Source organism: Chiloscyllium plagiosum, unplaced genomic scaffold (genome assembly GCF_037043375.1).
Source record: "Chiloscyllium plagiosum isolate Xiang-an unplaced genomic scaffold, Cpla_swu_hap1 HiC_scaffold_17, whole genome shotgun sequence".
Taxonomy (NCBI): Eukaryota; Metazoa; Chordata; class Chondrichthyes; order Orectolobiformes; family Hemiscylliidae; genus Chiloscyllium; species Chiloscyllium plagiosum.
In genome coordinates this window covers 37,416,789-37,433,013 of record NW_028270155.1, presented here as the reverse complement: position 1 = coordinate 37,433,013, position 16,225 = coordinate 37,416,789, and the positions used below count along the sequence as shown (strand labels likewise).

The 16,225-nt window shown below is 40.3% G+C and overlaps 1 protein-coding gene across 5 annotated transcripts in view; it reads right to left on the bottom strand.

The window, feature by feature from the left end:
• ankrd27 (ankyrin repeat domain 27 (VPS9 domain)) overlaps window positions 1-16,225 on the bottom strand; it is a 94,466-nt gene that overhangs the window by 10,890 nt on the left and 67,351 nt on the right. For 2 of the 5 annotated variants that reach the window (XM_087995843.1, XM_087995844.1), the window contains exons 22-25: window positions 11,490-11,606; window positions 10,484-10,681; window positions 1,812-1,931; window positions 497-670 (exon numbers count right to left, since the gene is read on the bottom strand). In XM_087995843.1, coding sequence (XP_087851969.1) covers window positions 497-670; window positions 1,812-1,931; window positions 10,484-10,681; window positions 11,490-11,606 — 609 coding nt within the window. The remainder of the gene's footprint in view (window positions 1-496; window positions 671-1,811; window positions 1,932-10,483; window positions 10,682-11,489; window positions 11,607-16,225) is intronic. The other 3 variants (XM_087995846.1, XM_087995847.1, XM_087995845.1) reach the window with 2 other exon arrangements.

Sequence of the window (16,225 nt, the reverse complement as noted above, 5' to 3'; positions counted from 1 at the left end):
TAGCAGTCTCAATAATTAACATGGGCATTAGAATTTATAATGAGACATTATCCATAAGTGAGACAAAAATGTGATAATGGGAAGGAAAGTTTCATGGGCAGATACTAAATACAGATGCAGTTAAAAAAAAACCTGGATGAGAAAACAAAATTAGGTTCAGAATTTAACTAGTCCTTCTCCGTAGTTTCAGCAACTTGCCATTCTCTTTTCTTTTTAAAGTTGGACTAACATGTGAAAAAGCTTTTTGATTGGCTGGAATGCAATGGTCCCACTATAAACAGCTTTGTGATTGCTCAGAAATCATTTCCCACAAGCAGATTAAATGGCAACTGTCTAAAGGAAATTGGTTATACACTTGAAAAGCTATTTAGAAAGAGGAGAGAAGAGAAAATAATGGATTGCTCGTTATAAAACCTGGCAGAGAACAGATGCTAACATGGCCTTTTTGTGCAGGATTTTATGATTCCTAAGTGAAATGACAGTTACAAGCTTTTACCTTCCCACAGACCTCCTCAGCACAATCAACTGGAGTGCACTGCTGCTTATTTCGTAAATTGACCGATGCTCCGTTGCACAAAAGTAGATTCACCAGCGCTCCATGTTTTCCCTTTACAGCCTCATGCAGAGCAGTATTTCCTTGGTTGTTGGCAAGATTAACATTGGCACCATGCTGGAGAGTTTTCAGAGTAAGCAGATTTTAAAAAACTCACCAAGTTTCAGAACAGTACGCACACATTAACAAGTCAAACAAAGCAGCAAAGTTCTTCAACTTTATTTCCTATTACTAGTGGTGTGGTTACTATGCTACTAGCAATCATCTTAATTGCTGTGTCGTGATCATTGAATCCCTATAGTGTGGAAGCAGGCCATTCAGCCCATCAAATCCACACTGGCCCAAGAAAAGCATGCCACCCAGACCTTCCTCCCTACCCCATCCCTGTAATCCTGCATTTCCCATGGCTAATCCACCTAGTCTGCACATCCCTGGACAGTGGGAGGAATCCAGAGCACCTGAAGGAAATCCATACAGACACTGGAAGAAGGCGACCGTTTAGAGTTTGCACTTGAGGGTAGAATCGAACCTGGGTCCCTGGGACTGTGAGGCAGCAGTGCTAACCACTGAGCCATCGTGTTGCCCATAAATGCTTCATAGTGGCGATAAGACTAGCATTGTGTGCCAAATTGGAATAGCTGCTTGGCCTTTATACAGCAGCAAACTAAAAATTGCTGAGAACATTCTGCATTTATAAACTCAAGAGGGGCAAGTACATGAGAACAAAGTTGTGCAAAGACAAAAGGGCACAGGCATTCTGAAGACAAAATACGTCCACGTATCACCTTGTAGTTATACACCTTGCATACCCTCAAGATATCCTGAAAGCTCACAGCCAATGAATTATTTTAAGCTTACTAATGTAGGGAAACCTGGCAACCAATTTAAGTATAATAAGGTTCCATAAACAGCAATAAATGATCAACTAATGTGTTTTACTGGTGCTGCTTGACAGACAAGAACACAACCCTGCTCCTCTTTAAACAGAGTCATGGGTTACAGAAGCCTGAAGGGTTAAATAGGGCTAAGATATCACATCTCCTCTCAAAGTGCAACACGCTCAGTACTCCACTGAAGTGTCACTTTAGATTGCGGACTGAAGTCTATGGAGTGAAGCTTAGGCCTGGGGTTATTACATCCTGACCTAGGGTAGATGTTATCAACTGAGCCAAGCTCGAAAAATAGTTTAAAGCAGGTTTTAACTGCTTTACAGAAACAGCCTCAAAAGAGCATATTTCAGGCAAATTGGTGTTCTTACCTCCAGCAACAACTCAGCAATTTCCAGATGTCCTTGAAGGCAGGCATGGAGCAATGATGTATTACCATATACATCTTTCTTATTTAATTTTGCATTATAATTCAGCAAGTATTGAACTATCTGTTTAAGAAAACATAACTTTTTGTAATTCTTCATTACTGAAATGCAATGCTATGTTTTCATTTGACTTTATTTTATTAAGTATGAAAAGGCGATTCTAAATTTGGACCTAGTATTGGTTAGGTGACAAATTAAGCGTTATATACAATTCCGGGGATCCCATTACCAGAATGATGGTAAGGATATAACAGATACATTGGAATGACAAAGAATTCTTGACAATTGCTGAGGGAACTGTATTGAAGATGCCAAAGGCAATCATTTATATTGAGTGATACCCATCTCCATGTACCAACATGCCAAGCTGATCATCTTGCTCATTTCGCCGTCAAGAATAAAACAACTATTGGCTAATGTTTTGTTTTCCAAGGTGCAATTGTGCAGATATTTAATATTTCCAAATATGTGTTGTTACAATAGTGGTTCTGTTCCAAGGTTACTATGCCCTTAATTTTTTTTTCAAAGGGGTCATAAAGCAGCCCAGTCTCTGAAACAGCTGAGTTGGTGCAAAGATGAATGGTTTATTCGGGCCCTTGTTTACCCCTAATCAGATGACACCTCAGACCCACAGTTTTCATGCTTTAGAACTAGCTTGCATACTGAAATGGGAGTGGCCAGTCCCAGCATTTGCGGGTGTGTGTGTGTGTGAGTGAAGAAAGGTTGCTAGAGTCACTCACAGTTGGGAGTGGAATCTCTCTCTCTCTCTCTCTCTCTCTCTCTGACCTGTAAGCCTCTGTTTCATTTTTACTCAGTGTTTAAGAAGTTGGTTTATTGAGACTGTTGCACGTATTTTCAGAACTGCATAATTAAACCGGGTTTAGATAGGATAAGTTAGGCAGTATTCTGTATTTTGTTCTTCATGTTTCATTCTGTAATCTTGTAAATAAATCTGGTTTGTTTAAAACCTGGCAGACAACTCAGCTAATCTACACCAGGAATATCCACTACATACCTAGTTAAACAAATAGTAAAGTTATGATCTGGGCTACCGACTTAATGTTTTGAGGGGTCTGGCCTAGTCAATAAGAGATTGGGGGCTCTTTGCAGGATTTAAACAATTAGTGGTGGATATTAGTGTCTTTTATTTCAGGTGTTGATTTGGTTATTTAAACACTCAGATAGCAATGGCTCTTTCAGTCACCAAGGAGTTTCTGGAGGTGGAAGAAGTGAGCTTGGGGATGTTACAAAAAGCAAATAAGACCAAGCTGCAAGAATTAATAGATAAGTTGTGGTTGAAGTTACCTCCTAATATGAGGAAAGATATGATGATATCAGCAGTAGCTCAGCATTTAAATTTGCTGGAAACACCATCAGGATCTGTCGAGATGACAAGAATTCAATTGCAAATGAAGCAGCTTAAGTTAAGTTAGAGGCGGGAGAGAAGGAAGGGCAGCAGAAATAAACCAGTTTGAGTTATGATTAAAAGCAAAAGAAAAAAAAAGTTTGAACTTCAGCAACATTTAAAACAGGGAAGTCAGCATAAAAGGATGGAGATGAAGGCTGAAGGTAAGCATCGTGTGGAAAAGCAGAGAGTTAAAAATAGCAATGTTAGCAACTGATGTGGCTGATGACTACGAGTTGGTCCATAAACAATACAGTTTGGACTCCCCAATCAATTCCAATCCATGAAGGATAGACGATGGGGCAAAGAGAAATCCTCACATGGAAAGGGAATGTGAAGATCATAAGGAGAACTTACCACAAGGCAAAAGGGAAATCTTTGAGGGGGACAAAGTAGTTAAAAAGCTCCGGTGTTTTCATTGCAATGAAGTAGGCCACATGAAATCAGTGTTGCTGGGCTAGGAAAAGCACAGGAAAACCAGACATAGGAAAGCATAAGCCTGGAAGTTCTATTGGCATCGTACCAGAAAGCACATTGGAAGCTAGAAAGCTGCATCAGAATGCACAAGCTGATCAGAGTTTCATTAAGGAGGAAGTGCCAGATCTGCTTAAAACATACACTGCAAAGGTAAAGTTTATTCCCAAAGGCCAGGAGTCGCAGGTAAAGGGGTTACAATATTAAGGGACACAGAATCCTCTCAGTCTGTGATGCTAAAGGATGAGGAGATATGTACTCCTGAGAAACTATTGCCAGAAAAGGTACTGGTAACAGTAATTCATGGTGAGACAAAGAGTGCTCAAATTATGTAAAGTGAGGCTAGAGTGGAGAATTTGTGATAGGAGTACTGAACAAACACTCAGCTCCAGGAATACAACTTGTCCTGGTGAATAATATCGCTGATTCACTGGTTGGCACACTGCCTACTCTCGTTGAAAAGCCAGTAGAAACGCAGGCAACTAAAGCAATGCAGGATGCTTATCCAAGAATCTTCCCTGATTGTGTAGTAACGAGATCACAGAGTCACAAATTGAAGGAGAAGAGATCAAAGGGTACAGACAAAGAAGCTGAAGTGTCATTAGCAGAGACTGTGTTTTATCAGTTAAGTGGGACAGAACAGGAGCAAATAGATAAACATGCAAATATCTTGACCTCTGCAAAACTGAGTTGCAGCAGAAAAATGAAAATTTAAAGCAGTTGTATCAAAACGTATGTACAAAGGAAGACTCTGAATGCATCCCGGTGTGTTATTTGAAAAATGATGCCTTAATGAGGAAATGGAGACCATCACATATTCAAGCAGATTATGGGCAAAATTTCATCAAATTGTATTGCATAGAAAGGAGGTGTAGCAAATGGCACATGAGCTACCACTTGGAGGTCATTTAGGGGGGAGGAAAACACAGGCTAAAATACAACATTTTTACTGGTCTGGACTACACAAGGATGTAGTTGAATTTTGCCAGACGTGTCACACATGTCATGTAACTGGAAAACCACAGGCAGTAACAAAACCTGCACCTTTCATATCTATCCCCTGCATTTGAGGAACCTTTTATAAGAGTCATAATTGATTGCATAGGTCCCCAGCTAAAAGGATTGTAGAAAAACTACAATTTTTTTTAGAAACTAGATACGGACTACCAATAGAGATACAGTCAGATAAGGGTCAAACATTTACATCCAAACTGTTCAAGGAAGTCATGGACAGCTTAGGCATAAAACGATTCAAATCTACTGTGTACCATGCAGAATCGCAGGGAGCGCTAGGAAGATAGCGTCAAACACTAAAGACCATGTTGAGGCCTTATAATCTGGCTTATCCAGATGATTGGGATAAGGGAGTCCCTTTTGTGCTTTTTGCAATCAGAGATGCACCAAATGAATCGACCAAATTCAATCCATTTGAATGAGTTTTTGGGCATGAAGTGAGAGGACCACTAAAATTGATTAAAGAGAAATGATTAAGTCAGAATTCAGAAACCACAAATTTTAAAGAACAATTAAATAGAGTGGGGGAGTTGGCTAGACAGCATTTAAAAGTATCACAGCATGCAATGAAACAGGAAGCGGATAGGAAATCAAAAATGCGCAATTTTGCTATTGGGCATAAGGTATTAGTGTTACTTCCAGTAATAGGTGAACCTCTAAAAGCAACATTTAATGCATGTTATCAAATCGGAAGGAAATTGAAAGAGGTAAACTACTTGATAAGGACTCCAGACAAGAAAAAAATCTCTCAGAACGTTGTCATGTGAATATGCTCAAAAGGTATTCTAACAGGGAAGGAAAGCAAGAGGAGAAGGCGTTAATGATTACAGCACAGAAGAAAATACCAAGTTCAGAGAATTCTGAATTGGACATTTCACAAATTAAATTGGACAATGAGAAAGTTGTCAAAAATTGGGATAAATTATTGAGTTACCTTCCTGAGAAAAATCTAAATGACCTGAAAGAGTTATTACTAATTGTGCACTATGTAAATATAGGAGATGCTGTTCCGATTAAGTAACATCCTTATAGGTATAACCCTCTAAAGTTGCCACAGGTTCAGAAGCAGATAGAACGCATGTTCCAAGATGCATAATTGAACTGAGTTACAGTGATGAGCTCACCCACAGTCATGGTGCCAAAGCCAGATGGTACCCAACAGTTGTGTGGACTATCACAGAGTCAATGCCGTTACAAAGACTGATGCATATCCAATTCCGCTGTTGGAATACCGTGTTGAAAAGTGGGACAAACAACTTACATTTCTAAGTTGGACTTGCTCAGAGGCTCCTGGCAAATACCTCAGTCAGAGAAAGCAAAGGCAATTTCAGCTTTCATAACGCCAAATGGACTGTATCAGTTCAAAGTCATGCCATCTGATATGAAAAACACTCCAGCCACATGTTAGAGACTAACTAATAAGGTAAAAGCCTGATTATCCAATTTTGTTGTGTACATCGATGACCTTGGTGGTTTTTAGTCACAGAAGAAACATTTACAATATTTATTGGACTTGTTCAATTGACTTCGGAAGGCAGGCTTGGTGGTAAACCTAGTCAAAAGTGAATTTGCCAAAACACAAGTCACCTTCATGGGCCATGTTACTGGACATAGACAAATGGCCCCACAGGATGCGAAAACGTAAGTAACTGGGAATTTCCCAACCATTGACAAAAAGAGCTGTACTATAGTTCCTGGGATTGAATGGATTAGATCGCAAGTTTGTGCTGAATTTTAGCAGTGTAGTAGCTCCATTCAATGAATTACTAAAGAAAGGCAAGAAGCTTCAGTGGACAGCAGACTGTCAGAAAGCATTTGACAGCCTGAAGACGGTGTTAACCACTGCCCTGGTATTAGCCACACCTGATTACACAAAGCCTTTAAAGGTGGATATCGATGCCAACAATGTGGGTGTCAGTGCTGTGCTCCGTTCCTACAGGAAGATGACGAAAAGATAGATAGACCTATCGGGTATTTCTCCAGGAAAGTGAATGTTCATCAGCAGAAACATTCGATGGTTGAGAAACAAACTTTAAGCTTGGTGTTGGGCACTACAACATTTCAGTGTTCATATTACCAGCCACACATCTGAGACAATCGTATACACTAACCATAACCCATTGACATTTGTGGAGAAATTTAAGGACAAAAATGCCAGACTGTTGAAATTGAGCTTGTTATTGCAGCTATTCAATTTGACAATTGTGCAGTGGCAGGTCAAGAATACTTGATTGCTGATGCATTGTCGAGACTAGAATGAGATATGGAGGTGTTCAGTGGTGGGAGTAGCATAGACTAAATCCAAATGTAATTGTGCATGTTTGTTTGTGCATTGTCAGTTTAATGTGTGTGTGTACTAACTTTTTTTTAAAAAGGGGTTTTAAAAATGAAGCTCTTTGGATATTGATGGTTCATTTTTTTTTTAAAAGGGAGGAGGTATCACAATAGTGGTTCTGTTCCAAGATTACTATGCCCTTGATTTTTTTCAGAGGGGTCATAAAACAGCCCAGTCTCTGAAACAGCTGAGCCGGTGCAGGGATGAATGGTTTATTAGGGCCCTTCCTGTCTACCCCTGAACAAACAGCACCTCAGGCCCAAGGCTTTCATGTTTTAGAAATAGCTTGCATACTGAAAGGGGAGTGGCTAGTCCCAGCCATTGAGGGTTTTGGGGCAGTTCAGCAGTTGTGTGTGAAGAAAGGTTGCTGGAATCAGCCACAGTTGATACTGGAATCTCTCTCCTTCTGCCCTAACTTTGACCTGCAAGCCTCAGTTTCATTTTTACTCTGATTAAGGTACTGGTTTATTGGGACTGTTCATGTATTTTCGGAATATCATAATTAAGCCAGGTTTGGATAGGATGAGAAAATGCTGGAAAATCTCAGCAGGTCTGGCAGCATCTCGAAGGAGAAAAAAGAGCTGACGTTGAGACTAACTGACCCTTTGTTTAAAAAAAAGAGCTTTGACAAAGGATCAGTTAGACTCGAAACGTCAGCTCTTTTCTCTCCTTACAGATGCTGCCAGACCTGCTGAGACTTTCCAGGATTTTCTCTTTTGATTTCAGATTCCAGCATCTGCAGTAATTTGCTTTTATTTGGACAGGATGAATTAGGCGGTATTCTGTTTTTTTGTTCGGTGTTTCATTCCGTAATTTTGTAAATGAATTTTGGTTTGTTTAAGACCTGGCAGACGACCCAGCTAATTTACAACGGGAATATCCACTATACAGCTAGCTAAACAAATAGCAAGTTATGGTCTGGGCTACCTGCTTATAATGTCTTGAGGGGTCTGGCCTAGTCCATAAGTGTTAATCAGCTTTGTTGAATAATCATTAATTTTGTTATTTACTAAAAAAACCTGGTTGACGCACCATTTGTTCTAAACCGGATATAAAGTTGACGAGAGAGGCATACAGAGATACAGACTTACATTCTCAAGTCATGACAACAGGTTTACAAACCCCAATCAAAATGAGAGGAACGAAATGAGACATTAGAAGAATTCTTTTTATACAGAAGTATTTTGCAAGTTTGAATAGTTTACTCAAGACAGAGACTTTATTAATTAGAAATAATTTTAACAAATAGAAGGCACAGGAAAATGCAATTAGAGTTCAGTTCAAATTGAAGAGCAAGCACTGAGTCTTACAGCCTTCTGCTGCCCTGCAAGTTTTACAATTGAGTATTTGTTAGTCAATGCAAAGAGAAAACAGAAGAATACCAGTTATTTTAATAAGGAATGTTGTGAAAAACAGTCCAATTTTCTCTCAGGTTTCATCAGCAAGGCGAGAATTTCACTATTAAACAAAGACCATATTTGCATGAATTACTGTCTCATTAAAACCTCATTAATAGATAAATTGCTATTATCTCTGGTATTGGTGAGAAACAAGATGGTGGCAATTTCCTCATTGCAAAGTCAGCTGTAACCCAACACCTCCATGTTAGCCAGCATTCCCCAAAAACTTAAGGCATGAGTCCTGGGCAGCAGCTGCCTCCATCTGCAAAGGAGTGGCATCGGTAATGCTGCCTCACCACATTATCATGGCAGATCTTGGACTAACCTATAGCAGTTCAGAACCTCAGAACTACACTTTGGAGCTCATCAACACCTTACATTGTAATGTTGTTGCCAGGCTGGCACCATCTCAGGCACCAAAACCATCTCAGGGCTCTCAAAAGCAATAAATAAACTGCAAATGCTTGAAATTTTGAAACAAACACAGAATGTGGAGAAACTCAACATCCATGGAACAGAGAGAAAAAGAGAGTTACTGTTTAGAGTCCTGTATGACTCTTCAGAAATTCTGCAGCTTACGCTGCAAACACTACATGTGCTTCAACCAAATGGCCATGTCGGAGTGTCTAAATAATCCTAGTCCACTCAATGGAGACTATATTCTGGATTAGTGGTGCTGGAAGAGCACAGCAGTTCAGGCAGCATCCAAGGAGCTTCGAAATCGACGTTTCGGGCAAAAGCCCTTCATCAGGAGACTATAGTCAGACTGGGAGCTACACCATCCTCAGTCAGAAAAGGAGATGCAGTGCTCTGAGTGAGGAGGAAGTGCAGGGGGCAAGAACAACCGAGTTTGGAGGGGTGGTTGGACGAGAACCATTGAGGGGAAATCTTGCAGGCAATAATGAGGGTGGTAGCCTATGAGCCACGGTGGGAGGTGGATGCACTGAAAGAATTAGTATAAGTGGGAGGTAGTGAAGACAAGATGGTGCCACCTACCTTGTGGAGTGCAGGTGGTCATTAAATTTTCTTGTAACATGAATGCACATTCCGGTCAGAACATGGACACCACATTGTGGCAATATCAGACCAGGTCTGCAATGTCAGTTTGCAGTTTTCTCCTCTGGTGATCATGGGCAGAGATGACGACCCTGCTCTCCACCACCCCATCACTGTTTGCAAAGTAGGGTGCCAACTTGCCACACTCAGCCATTCGGAATTAACAGCATTAACAAAGGGCAGTATCAGGCTAACAGTATTTAATATGGTACACAGCTGGGGTTTAAGAATGGCACCCATAACATGAACTGTAACTTCCCAGGGCATTCACAAACACTTCCGCTAATTGATGCTGGCCTTTATACCTAGACAACTCGACTACAAGGATGCAGAAGTTATGCTGCAGTTATACAAAACCCTGGTTAGACTCCAATTAGAGTACCAACAGCCGATCTGGGCATCATACCTTAGGATACATTGGCCTCAGAGAGGATGCAACATGAGTTTATAAGAATGATACCCGGACTTCAGGCATTAAGTTAGGAGGAGCGATTTTATAAATTAGGCCTGTTTCCTCTAGAATTTAGATGGTTAAGGGGTAATCTAATTGAAGTCTTCAAGATATTAACAGGAAAACACAGTAGATAAACTATTCCCACTGCTTGGTGATTCTAGAATGAGGGGGACAGTCTGAGACTTAGGGCTAGACTGTTCAGGAGAGACGCAAAGGGTGGTAGATGTTTGGAACTCGTTTCCATTAATGGCAGAGGACACTGGATCAGTTACTAATCCGAGATCGGTAAATCTTTGTGAAGCCAAGGTATTACGGAATATGGGCCAAAGGCAGATATATGGAGTGAGGCTGTATATTAGCTATGATCTCATTGGATGGTAGAACAGGCTCAAGGAGTTGAATGGCCTACTTCTGTTTCTAAGTAATGAATACAGTGTGATACTGAACTTCAATACAGGTTATTTTCTCTTTGCTTACCTGGAGGTCATTGTGTTGGCAAGCCAGGTGAAGTGGTGTTGCATTATGGGAATTTTTTGTATTGGCATTGGCACCATGGCGCAGTAGAAGTGAGACCAGGTCAAAGTGCCCATGCAGAGAAGCCACATGTAACGGAGTAAAACCATCTTGATTGGCAGAATTCACACTCAGACCATTGACAGTAACACTGGAAAGTTTCTATGGAGATCAAATTAGTCATTAGCCTTTTATGATTAACATGGTGCAATACACACAGGTGTTCGGTTTTAAATCTCCCCATTTAAAGCTTTCTCACTTAAAATGCCTTATGTCACCTCATGCCATTCCATACTGCCTCATTGTGTCTTGCATCATCACATCACTAGCATGGGCACTACAATGGATGCCACTATAACTGTGCCCTGCAATCAAAGATTACCTTTCTCCAAACAGTTCACTGCTGAAGTCACTGAAGTAAACTTCATTTTTAATCAAAGTTCAAATTTTCTCTGCAGTTTTTATCATAGCAGAGGAACCGCCATGGTCTTAGCTTTTTCAAAGTAATTCTCTGGTTTTCTATATTCTGCAGACATTTACTCATACAGATACAATAGTTGAGGGATCTGCAGTACAGGTCAACTACAAATTTCTTTAAAAACTGATTTTTGTCACTGATGTTTTCCTGTTTTTGTATCACTTGTTATTTCTGCTAAGGATGCACAGTAAACAACATGCATGGCACAATATTTTAAATCTAACAGTGGTTTTTATCTCACCTTTTATGTCACAACTGTAGAGCAATATATGCTTATATTACACTGTCCTACTTTATTAAAACAATGAATAATAGAAGAGTAAATTATCTGAGTGTTACAGACCAGGCAGAGTCATTAGAAGACAGTATATGTTAAGTTTTCCCAATTTCCATTAATTCCACCTTTCAGGCAACCTTATTTCTTCTGTAAATCAAGAGTTGCATTTTGGATTGAACATTAGAAGCGATTACTTTGCAGGAAAAAGCACATACCTTTTGTGCCGGTTCACACTTTGGACATTGACACAAAGGATGACAGAATTCTGATTTCAACATAAGGCCTTCCTCTTCCTCTGGATCTTCGTCCATCCATTCTAACAAATATCGAACCTACAATTAACACAAAAGAGGCAATCTTCGAAGCAGAAGAAGGGGAGGAGATAGGGGAGCAATCTGCTGGATCCACTGAAGCTGTTTCAGCAGAAAATGAGGTAGTCACCTGATCACAATTCATCTGAAGCCAAAATTCCATAATAGTAACGCAAACAGGTGGGAAAGATGAATCGACTCCCTTCCTTTCAACCACCCTAGTTGACTGCAATAAATTCTTCCCAGCAAGAGATTACAATTCTTTCCTTGGGTCTGACCCATCTCCCGCATTTCAGTGTTTAGTCCTCTCTTCCCTCGCACAACAATGATAGGGTCTCCTTGTCCTCACCTACCATCCCACCAGTATCCGCATCCAGAGGATCATTAGCTGCCATTTCCGCCACCTCTAGTGGGATGCCACAACCAGACACATATTCCCCTCCATTTCCTTGTCAGCCTTTCGCAGGGACCGTTCCCTCTGGGACACCCTTATCCACTCCTCCTTCACTTCCAGCAAACCCCCCACAGTACCTTTCCCTGCAACCTGTCAATTTACTTCCTCCCTCCTCAGCATCTAAATGCCCAAACACACCTTCAAGGTAAAGTAGCACTTTACCTGCCCTTCACACAATTTGGTCTACTGCATTCGCTGCTCACCCTCCAACTATTTTCTGCATAAAATCCAACCTTTTGCTAGCCACCATCCGTTCTGAAGAAGGATCTGTGGACCTGAAATAGTATCTATAATTTCCTTCCATGGATGCAGCCAGACTGCTAAACCTTCCCAACAATGTGTTTTCGATAGTTAAAAGTTTATTATTGCTAATCGGAGATAAACAACGCAATGTCAAGTATACAGCTTTTGGATAATTTCACACACAGGTAAAAAGTTATAACTGGATAATACTATTGTTCTTCAGTTGATGTCTTAGACCATCAAGAGTAGAAAATATTGTAGCTAATCTCTGGAGTGGGGGCACAAGGGAGGGCATACGCTTGAGAGAGCAACAGAGAGAACACATGCATGAAAAAGCGTGCAAGAGAAAATGCACAAGAGAGATGGCATGGGAGAGGGGTGAAGGAGAGGGAGAGACAGAGACAGAGACAGAGACATGAGGGAGGGCATGCGCGTGAGAGAGTCGCACACCAGATAGTGTACCCACGCGAGAGCGAGAGCTTCCAATAAATTAAGTGTGACTTCTCTTCCACAAAACCATGTCGAGTCTGCCCGATTTCCTTGAGCTTATCCAAATACCCAGCTATGTCATCTTTAATAATAGCTTCTAGCATTTTTCCAATCGTAGATGTTATGCTAACTGTCCCATTTTTTCCTGCTGTGTCTTCCATCCTTTTTGAATAAAAGTAGTTTGTTATAATCCAACCAAATGGCACCATCACAAATCAAGGAAGTTTTTGAAAATTAAAATTAATTCATCTACTATCTCACTAGCGACTTCTTTTAAAAGGCCCTGGTATGCAGTCCTTCAAGACCTCGACACTTCTCACTCCGCAGCTCCAACAATCTTCAGGGTATCACTTCTCTGGTGATTGCAGTTTTTCTGAGTTCCTTCCTTAATGCCATTTCCTTATTTAAAGCGGTGTCTTAGAGGTTACTTGTATCATTCATTAATGAAGACCAGTGCAAAATATCAGTTATCAGCCATCTCTATTTTCCAGCATTAATTCCCTAGTCTCATTTTCAATAGAATGGAAACTCACATTTATAACTCCTTTCTTTAAAATAAAAAAGGCATAAACTCAGTATTTGTTTTATATTTCTCAATGCGTTGTCCATAGAAATATTTGCCACTTTAGAATGTATCTATTCTGTGCATTCTAAAATACTTCCTTAAATATCTGCCAGTGCATTTCCATTGAGCTATTCTTTAACCTAATGTGACAATTCATTTTAGTCAGCTCTGCTCTTGTGCCCTCAATTGTTCTTAGTTAAATTTTAAAAACACAGTTTCAGAACCACGCTGCTCTGCCTCAAATTGAATGCAAAATTCAAATCATTTTATGGCTATTGATACCCTGCGGTGCCTTTAATATGATATTATTAAGTAATCCTATCTCATTTTATAGTTTCAGGTCTATGGTTGACTCCAATGCTGATTCTGTGGCCCAAATTTCCACACGACACCAGTTTAATTCAGGTGGAATCGAATTAAACAGCACAAAGTTTAACTGAACTTTAAGCAGAAGTGAGTTGCCACAATAAGTAACTTATGTATCTGTGACCCCTTTGCAATAATTCAACAGTACTTTGCCCTAATGCTTCCCCATCCTCATCCACCTGTGTCTCCAGGTAAGAACAGCAGATTTCTGTTGGTGGGTAATTACTCCCCTAGCAGAATCTCCAGACCTATTTATTTTATGAATTGCCTCCAGTCAATGATATTTTCTACCTTTCTGGATAGACAGGCTGGCCATCTTATTCAATTTCCAATTACTATAGCAGGAGGAAATTAATTTTTAAATGAGGTATTCCTACCCACAGTGAAACATGAAAAGATACACTATTTTGATCATGCAAGACACATCCAGTTTAATTGCCCACTTACAATGAACACAAAACAAAGGTCATAGAGGTATATAGCATGGAAAGAGACTCATTGGCTCAACTTATCATCATGCCAACCAAGTTTTCTAAACTGAACTGGTCCCATTTGCCTACATTTGACCCTTATCTCTCTAAACCTTTCCTAACCATGTACCTGTCCAAATGGGTTTTAAACATTGTAATTGCACCATTCCCTCCAACAGCTGATTCCATACACACACCACCCGCTGCATGAAAAAGTTGCCCCTCCATTCCCTTTTCAATATTACCGCTCTCACCTTAAACCTATACCCTCTAGTTTTGGACTCCCTTACACTTGGCTATTCATCCAATCTATGCCCCTCATGATTTCATAAACCTCTCAAAGGTCACCCCTCAGCCTCTGATGCGCCAAAGAGAAAAGTCCCAGCGTGTCCACCCTCTCTTTAGAACTCAAACCTTTCAGTCTCAGTATTAGCCCTACAGTCTCACCCTTTCCAGTCTCACAAACTTGATCGGTGAGGTGGTGACCAAAAAGGATGGATGAAGACACTGCAATCCATATGAAGAACTTATTGCAAATGCTTGGCAGACATAGTTCATATAAATTATTTTTTTGGGAAGAAATCCACTCATTATCAAGAGAAATTATTTTCAAATCAACACCCAGCTTGGCATGAGACGACAATCAGTTGCACATTTTGAGCATTTGAATATCCCTGAATGCAGGGACAAGACCCTTCATTAAGTCAGAGGTTTCTAAGTAAATTTGACAAAGCTGACACCAAAAAATCTAGGTTGAAGTCCCACCTGAAATGTTTCATGACATATTAAAGCAAGTTAAATTATCCTCCACTCCCAAAAAAAACGTTTCCAGTTGACTGACTAGTTTAGATCTTAATTGACACCGAACCTGAGCTACTGCAGAGATTTGTATCAAGAGCAATTTTGCTACGGATGTTTGATGTCACACCTTGGTCAAATGCTGACTGGCAATCATCCTCATTCAACCTCTAGAATTCAGCTCTTCTTGTCCACGTTAGAGCATGGCAATAATAAAGGCACAAGCTGAATAACTCTTCAGAGAACCCAAATAGAGCTGGAGTTGCCAGATCATCACTAACTGATATTTGAAAACACTTCAGCTACACCTTCCATCATGCTGACGCATCATGCTGCATCTTGTACAGGCTGTCCCTGGGTTGTAAGTGGCTTCCATTCTGAAATCTGTTCAATAGACAATAGGTGCAGGAGTAGGCCATTCTGCCCTTCGAGCCTGCACCACCATTCAATATGATCATGGCTGATCATCCTTAATCAGTATCCTGTTCCTGCCTTATCTCCATAACCCTTGATTCCACTATCCTTGAGAGTTCTATCCAACTCTTTCTTAAATGAATCCAGAGACTGGGCCTCCACTGCCCTCTGGGGCAGAGCATTCCATACAGCCACCACTCTCTGGATGAAGAAGTTTCTCCTCATCTCTGTCCTAAATGGTCTACCCCGTATTTTTAAGCTGTGTCCTTTGGTTCGGCACTCGCCCATCAGCGGAAACATGTTTCCTGCCTCCAGAGTGTCCAATCCTTTCATAATCTCATAAGAGATCCCCTCTCCGTCTTCTATACTCAAGGGTATACAAGCCCAGTCGCTCCAGTCTTTCAGCATAAAAGTAGACCCGCTATTCCAGGAATTGACCTCATTAATATATTTGTACACAGGTTGGAACACAATTCAGGACACTGAAGTTCATAACTTCAGTAAATGTTCATATGTTGGCTCTTTAAAGTTGCAACACAATATGGGTTTGCATTCCTAAGTAGAAGAGTTTGCACGTTGGACGTTTGTAAACCAGGGACTCCTGTATATGTTTAACTTTTACTTGAGCAAATGAACTAGCACAATATCTCATTTTAAAAAGTGGACAGCTTTATTCTACAGAGAATATATGCAAAACTAATTGGTCAGGTCTATCGTACACAAACTAACTCCTGCTATATTAAAAGATATAAACTGTGCTCTCTACACTAAGCTTAGCTTATTCACATTTTCCAAATTACTAATCTTTCTTTTACTGTAATTAATTACGAAAGCTTGCTGT